The 8,249-nt window shown below is 38.4% G+C and overlaps 1 protein-coding gene across 1 annotated transcript; it reads right to left on the minus strand.

Moving 5' to 3' along the window:
• Positions 1–4,198: 4,198 nt before the first annotated feature.
• Positions 4,199–7,918, minus strand: LOC308104795 (E3 ubiquitin-protein ligase TRIM39-like). Its single transcript, XM_080455321.1, has one exon. The coding sequence runs from the start codon at positions 7,553–7,555 to the stop codon at positions 5,963–5,965; it is 1,593 nt and encodes a 530-aa protein (XP_080311447.1). The 5' UTR covers positions 7,556–7,918; the 3' UTR covers positions 4,199–5,962.
• Between the last annotated feature and the right edge of the window lie 331 nt (positions 7,919–8,249).

Below are 8,249 nucleotides of genomic sequence, written 5' to 3' on the forward strand. Positions count from 1 at the left end.
ACCACTGTATTAGAGCACTACGTCAACAGTAGAGGCCTATGTAGGCTGTCCTATGTGTGAATGTCTGAGTACAGTGTCTTCATTAAATATTCATGAGCCAACAGTAAGCCTACCAGTTCATTGTGATGAGGTGAGATATGGATCTATGGAATAGACCTCATTTGCATTCCAAAAAGGACCCAGTTGATTTATGATGCAGTCAGCGTCACATGTGCGACTGTCATTCATATCAGTTGAAAAACCAAATGAACCCCTTCCCCATTCCGCCCAGGAAATGCAATAAGCAGTATATTCATAACCATATTCTTGGATAGAATAGAACAGTGGTGGAAAAAAAGTACTCAAATGTTTTACTTAAGTCAAAGTATCAATACCGCAATGTAGAAGTACTCTGAGTTGAAAATATCAGGTCTACAAGCTCACAAGGCGTCGCGATGCGACGCGTTGTGAGCTTGTAGATCGGCTATAATAAGAGTGATGCGCGAAAGAAGTGGAAATATCTACAATTTATATAATATCCCCCCCCCAGAATATGGATGCTGGGGTTCAAGTGGTTAAGTGTGTCTGTGGGTTTCATATATATAGAACCAATGAGAAATATTAACAAAGAGCTTGTAACTAAATAATAACTATTGGATTCACTGTATCACTTTTTTTTTTCTTTCATAAAAGCAGTGGTGGAAAAAGTACTCAAATATTTTACTTATAAGTCAAAGTATCAATACTGCAATGTAGCAAAACTCTGTTACAAGTAAATGTTCGGAATTCAAAATGTACTTGAGTAAAAGTACAAAGGTATTGGTATCAAAATGTACTTAAAGTATCAAAAGTAAAAGTACTCGTTATGCAGAATGTCCCGTTTCACAAGTTTTCAAATGTATAAAATTCATGCAAATCCTTTGAAAATAGACGATCTACAGTACAAGCTCACAATGCGTCGCATCTCAACACATTGTGAGCTTGTAGATCGGCTATTTTCAAATGGCCGAAATGTATTTAGTTAATGTATGTTTTGTAATGATAATCAAAATCAACAAAGTAACTAGTAACTAAAGTTGTCAAATAACAGTAGTGGAGTAAAAGTACAATATTTGCCTCTGAGATGTAGTGGAGTAGAAGTAAAAGTACTGAAAATTGGAAATACTCAAGTAAAGTGAAAATACCTCAAAATTGTACTTAAGTAAATGCACTTTGTTACTTAATACCTCTGCTTACAAGTAACCGTTTTGGACATTCAAGGCTTCCATCCGACAGCGAAGATGTATCGCATGATGTGGCATAATTTCAGAATCTAATGTCTTAATAATAATTGCAGCCTATAAGGAGGTGATCTATGGTATATCACCAATCACTAAAGCCCCCCCGAGAGGAGAGTAGAACAAAAAAAATCCATTACATGGCTGTTACTTGAACTTATAGAGAGCGGCTTAACCCTTTAAGACCGCGAATGGATCTGTGTCATTTTTTGATTTCTTTGTCTATTCAAAAATAGCAGATCTACAAGCTCATATAGTAGCACTACGAGCTTGTAGATCTGCTATTTTTTTTTTCTTTCTTGAAAAATCTTTGAATATATATATATATATATATATTCAATATTTTTTAAAGCGAACATTTGTAACTCAAATCTTTGCTTCTGGGGGGGCGGGGGGGTCTCTGGATCTACAAGTTCATGAGCTTGTAGATCTGCTATTTTTGAATAGCCAAAGGAATCTTAAAGTGACTCAGACGCGTTGCTGGATTGAATGGCTTAAACAAATGTAAAATCTATAGAGAATTAGCTACAGGAAGAGAGCTTCGAATTCATTCACACCAGTGCTGCTTTATTACCACAGAAACTGCCTCTCTCAGCATAGCCTCTAAAGCTTAAATTATACCCCATCGTGCAAGGGTGCCGCACGCCAGAAATAGCCGATCTACAAGCTCACGAAGCGTTGCGTCCGCGACGTGTCATGAGCTAGTACATCGGCTATTTTTGCGACGCACGACACCATCGTGCGACAAAGTATAATTCAGGCTTCTTTGCGACAAATTTATGATGATATCAATTGGACTGATGTGTCTCTTATGAAGGCTTCCAAGCGCTCGCGCTGCAAGAATAGCAATTTGCATGGGTGGATTTATTAGGCGCTGATCGATACGGTTGTACAATAAATGTATATAGTTGGAACATCATCAGCTCTGATGGCTCTGTGCTCTCCCCGCACATCCTGTAATCCAATCTGTGCTCCACTGATATAGGAAGCCACACCTTTAACCCGTCCGTCTGTTTATAAAAGCATGAGAGAGAGAGAGAAATATACACTTGATATTTATTTGAGGGATGCACTCTCTGATGCACCGTTTCATTGATGTATTTATTTCAAGCGGCACTGTGCCTACATTTTTTATGAATAAAATGTAGGCTAATTGTGTCCAATCTGTTTAATTAAGGTAGGGTAAGTGATATTTTTTGGTTAAAACAAAAAGCTTTATGTTAAAATTTTATAGCTCTATATTGTGATAGTAATCATTGCTATAGAGTGTTTGTTCAGTAACAGGAGTCTCTCTGTCTCTCCAGCTCTTTAATAAACAGAAAATACATGTTCAGGTAGGTGACAAAATGTCAGCCAATCCAGAGAGAGTACCCATTTATCAGCTTCATTTTATAGTGTTCCAATTGTGTCTGCTCATTTCTTAGTGTCATCACTTCCAATTTCACTTGTTTAATATGTATCCTGACTGAGTTCTCTATCCTGATTGGATAAAATTGGAATCTTGACCTGAAAACGCATTTTCTGTTTAATAAAGAGCTGGAGAGACAATGAGAGACTCCTATTACTGAACAAACACTCTATAGCAATGAGTACTATCAGAATATAGAGGTCATGTCTCACCTAGACACAGGATCTGACACAGGATTTTGACCTGATGGTCAAGATTCAATTCATCCCCTGAGCAAGCAGACAGGCTCTATTAGCTCAATGGTAAAACAAAATAATAATCTGCACTTACGCAGGAAACCGGGTTCAAATCCGGGGTAGAAGAGGAAAGTTACATACCGGTATGCAGAAGACACATGCTAATGTGAATTCATGCGACCCAGATGGTTTAGATGGCATGTAGATCTGCTAAAATAGCAGATCTACAAGCTCACAACACGTCGCGACGCATTGTGAGCTTGTAGATCGGCTATTTTCAAATAGCCTAGGTATAAAATAGGGCTAAAGTGGTTATAATGTATGTTTTATAATGTAATAATTGATATCTGCAAAGTAACTAAAGTTTTCAAATAATTGTAGTGGAGTAAAAGTACAATATTTGCCTCTGAGATGGGGAGTACAAGTAAAAGTACCTCAAAATTGTACTTCAAGTACTAGTACTTGAGTAAATGTACTTAGTTACTTTCCACCACTGCTCTAACCATACAAATGTATTCAAAAATGTTTTATTAATTAAAATAAGTTCAGGACTGCTGCTCAATGCTAATTTGAAACTACTCAAAGGTCTGGAGTCTCTGAACCAAAAGCAGACTGAATTAAGTAAAAATCAGCATGATCAAACATAATTCAATGTAAACACCAGAGATACATGGAGTCTAAGGGTCTGTCTCTATGTCTCTCTGTCGGTTTTATGAGACATATAGCTAACTCAGCTAAGGCATAATAAATTAATGTTTACTTTATTAACCAGATGTTTTAAAACAACAAACACATGGGTAGACTAGAGGCTGCATCTTGCCACGAGTGACGATACTGCCATCTGGTGGTAAAGATGGGCCATGTGTGTGGTGAGCTGTTTAATGCTGCACTGTGTCAATAGGTCTGAAAATATAATATAATAATGTTTGATGGTTCCATTGCGATATACTGTAGTCTAGACTGATACAGTGCGTGCACATGCACGCTTTGGATCCCAAAGTTGTAGATTGGCTCTTTTCTGGGTTTTTTTGCACAACACTGTTGTGTGATGAAGTATAAAATAGGGTACATTTAGTTCATTATTTTAAATATATATATTCAAATTGCAAACATTGTATTTATATTTTCTATTGATGTTTATTAAAAAAAGAATAAACACAATTATTAAAAAAACATAATAAACTCAACCTTCCGGCCTTGTGGAGATAACAGTACAATATATTTACAGTCTGCTGCTCCCCCACCTCTGATCAAGGTGGGTGTTATTATTTTTGAGCATTACAGACAATGTATACGTATGATCTAGATCAGGGGTCTTCAACGTTTTTCAGGCCAAGTAGCTGAGAGAGAGAGAAAGATGAAGCAGGAACCCCTGCTACATATCATCGCCTTGCTAAACTAATGGCCTAAGTCATTTTTAAAACGTTTTTCAGGAAAAATAAAAAACAGATCCAAAACAAAATGTTTCTTAATCATTTCACCCAAATTGTTTATAACAAATTATGACTATTTAAATAGAAATAACACTGTCTGTCAGTTATGTAACATAAGAGATTTAAATAGGTTTAAGATTAAATCTGATTTAGGCCAAAAAATAAAGCATACAAAATGGCCTAAATCAGTAAATAATTTGGCTTAAGTCACAAAACCATGTGAAAAAAATCTATTTTGGCCTAAGTCACACTAGGGAGTTAGGCCATTATACTAAAAGGGGAGTGAACAGCATGATCCTTTTTAATTAGGAGATGGGCGAGGTGGCCAGTGTCATGAGGAGCTGACGTAGGCAAAAAATATAATTTTCCTCAAAAAATGACTTAGGCCATTAGTTTAGCACGGTGACAGTATTTGGGTTGCAGAATACGTTTTTTCACAGATTTCATAGATGGCTTCATAGACTTGTTTGACAGCACTATCATCAGTGTCTTGTAGATTTGTATTTTGTTGTTTGTTTACGCTTATATATATATTAATAATAATAATCTATTAATATGTTGGATTCATGTTAATGTGTATTTTAATATTTAACCACTTATACCCTCAATACTTTGTAAACTTGACCTTTGGCTCTGTACTACAAGCTCAAAGTGAGCTTGTAGATCTGCAATGTTTGGCCGAATATTCCCCCCAGAATAAAGATGCTATGGATACTATGGATCACACAAAGATCCCCCCCATAGCAACTCTGAGGACCCTCTAGGGGTTCCGGACCCACTGTTGAAAAACCATGATCTATTATAATTATTGACTAGAAACCGTATATATACAATCTATTACTGCTTATTGATTATGTAATATGGACAGTAGATATGACCCATAACATTACATAATCTATATATGTTGATGCCATCACAGATTAGTGTGTTGCTTATAAACATTTGTTCATGTTGGATGTCCTCAGCCACAACGGAATGATATAAATTCTAAAATGAACTGCTATTCGTCCTTTAAAGACTTAATTTGCCTTCATTATGATATTCTGAATCATCTTCATTATCATCATCACATTTATCTTGTTCATCACCTTAGTTGCTGGATGTCCTTTATATCCGATGATGACCAGTGGTGGACGAAGTACTCAAATGTTTTACTTAAGTAAAAGTATCAATACCACAACACAATGTAGACATACTCTGTTACAAGAAAAAGTCCTGTATGCAAAAAAAACTTGAGTTAAAGTATAAAAGTATCAAAATGTACTTGAAGTACCAAAAGTAAAAGTGTTCAAAATGTATAAAAATCTTTTGAAAATAGCAGATCTAGAAGCTCACAATGAGACACGTTGTGAGCTTGTAGATCGGCTATTTTCAAATAGCCAAAGTATATAGGGATGAATTGGTTAATGCATGGTTTGTAATAATAACAAAGATCTACTAAGTAACTAATAACTGAAGTTTTAAAATAATTGTAGTTGAGTAAAAAGTCCAATATTTTCTCTGAGATGTAGTAGAGTAAAAGTTCTGAAAATGTTAAATACTTCAGTAAAGTAAAAATACCTCAAATTTGTACTTAAGTAGTTAGTAACTTAGTTACTTTCCACCACTGATGATGACCTTGATCTTCTCTTATTTGTGAGTCATTTGGTGGCTGAATAGTCCGATCCTGGATCCACAGTTGCGGTTGCAAACCGGGCATGTAACAGCGGTACTGAGGGGAGCAGGGGTGGCTTGATTATGGTCATCATCATCATCGTCATCATGTCTAACTACGTCGTCCAGATTTACACAAATGGTCCCTGGTAAGATCTTCAGGGGGAGAGTGAGAGCAGTGTAAACGAACGGAAAGACCGCGCCAGTGAAGGCGTGTGTGAAGGTGTGTAGGTGTGTGTTGCCAGTGTTGGCATCGGGATCGGAGAAGGACAGCACTGCTTTGTCATAGTCCAGCTGGACTCTGATCCTCTGAGGTTTCTGCTTCACTGAGAGGTCAATGCCTGACCCCGGGGAGGAGAGTGCTGTGTATTGGCCATTAGATAACCTCATTCTCATGAAATGACCTATTCCTTTTCCCTTTCTCTGATCAGACTCTGTTACCACACCTACCGACCAGTGTGTATTGTCTCCGACCTCGACATCCCAGGTGTGTGTCCCTGAGTTGAAGCCCTCAGAACCCACGACACGGACCCAGTGGTCAAACCTCTCCGGGTTGTCAGGAACTTCTGTTTGCTTATTTGTTAGGAAGTCTGTTAAGGACTGACATCTCACACTGGTCAGATCGTCTGACAGGACGAGTCGTGGGTGGGCAGTGTTGGGGTCCAGAATGACGGGAGTGTAGGAGACAATGTCCTTCATCTTGTTCCACACTCTGAAGGTCAGGTTGCCCAGATGTTTGGCCACATCTATCAGTGCTCCTGAGACCGGCTGTGGGTCCTGCAGTGTGAACTGGACTCTTTCCATTGTGGTCTTGTAGTTCTGCAGGAATGAGATGTGTTCAGCTCTCAGATCCTCCTCTATGGCTCTGATTTTGTCTGAAAGGGTTAATATGTCTTTGTTCAGAGCATCAATCTTCTCCTTCATCATCTGACTCTTCTGCTGCTCTTCTTCCCTCAGTGCAGCGATCTTGGCCTCCTCTTCCTCTTGTAGAAACTGATGCATCTTCTTGAACTGCTCCTTAATCTGCATCTCTATGTGCCTGGTCTGGAATGTAATGTTTCCTGCTGTTTGACTATAGTTTGATTCAAATGTATTAAAGACCTTCCGTTTGTCCTGTAAAGGCTTCAGTGATTTCCGCACTTCCTCCATGTAATCCGGGGCAGCTTCATCGACGGGTCTGAAACTGTGGTCAGTGTGTTTTTTTGAATCTCGACACACAACGCACGCCGGCTGTTGACATCTCAGACAGAACAGTTTGAGTTTCTCAGCGTGCAGACTGCAGAGATCCTCCTCAGACCCTGACGGAGTTCTCTTTCGTTTCGAAGCTCTCTGATGTCTCTCCTGTACGAAGGCCTCACACAGGTTCTTCAAAGCCAGGTTTCTGGGTGGATCCATCAAATTAATCTTCCTGCAAACCGGACATTCCCTTGTGACCTTCTCTCGCCACCATGCCTGCAAGCAGGCTTTACAGAAGCTGTGGCTACACGACAGGAGCACAGGATCTGTGAAGATGTCATGACACACAGGACAAGAAAAATCTTTTTCTGGAAGAGACGACGTAGAAGCCATTTTTTTCTCCCAGTGAAACGACAAAACAAGACAAGAAATAGTGTTTTGCCGTGGTTACGCTCCCTCCTCTAGAATGTTCACTGAAATGTACTTTCACTTTGAATCCTGGTTCTTGTTAAAGAAGTCCGACAGTCAGCAGCAGATTCAAGTCATCTGGGACAGCATTTTGTCTCGTAGCTGTGGTAGGACAGTCTGTGCTCCCTCACTGGAAGTTGTGGGTTTGATTTGAAAGTGAATCTTATCTTTCAGTGTTGCCAGATTTAGCTGGTTGCTCTTTTTCTGGTAGCGGTACAGTGGCACTGTACAGTCCTGTACAGTCATAACACAAATACACAAAAAAGTATATAAATTTGCATCTAATACACTGTATAGCCCATTATTATTAACAGCAAACGTGCATTTCATTATTTTATGAAACCCAATGAACCATGAGCAAGGACAATACAATTAACCACAAACCAGTTCCAACATACCAAATACAAATAAAAGGTAGGATAAGTGATATTTTTTGGTTAAAACAAAAAGTATTTTGTTACAAGGTTAAAGCACTATATTCTGATAGTAATCATTGCTATAGAGTGTTTGTTCAGTAACAGGAGTCTCCCCGTGAGAGGAGAAAGTACCCATTTTTAAGCTTAATTTTTATAGTGTTCCAGTTCCAATTTTGCCTGCTCATTTCTTAGTGTCATCACTT

The sequence above is a fragment of the Gymnoscopelus braueri genome, assembly GCF_963280865.1.
Source record: "Gymnoscopelus braueri genome assembly, chromosome: 17".
Taxonomy (NCBI): Eukaryota; Metazoa; Chordata; class Actinopteri; order Myctophiformes; family Myctophidae; genus Gymnoscopelus; species Gymnoscopelus braueri.

Coding starts and splice junctions, on each gene's coding strand:
- LOC308104795 (XM_080455321.1), bottom strand. CDS start 7,555: ATGGCTTCTACGTCGTCTCTTCCAGAAAAAGATTTTTCTTGTCCTGTG.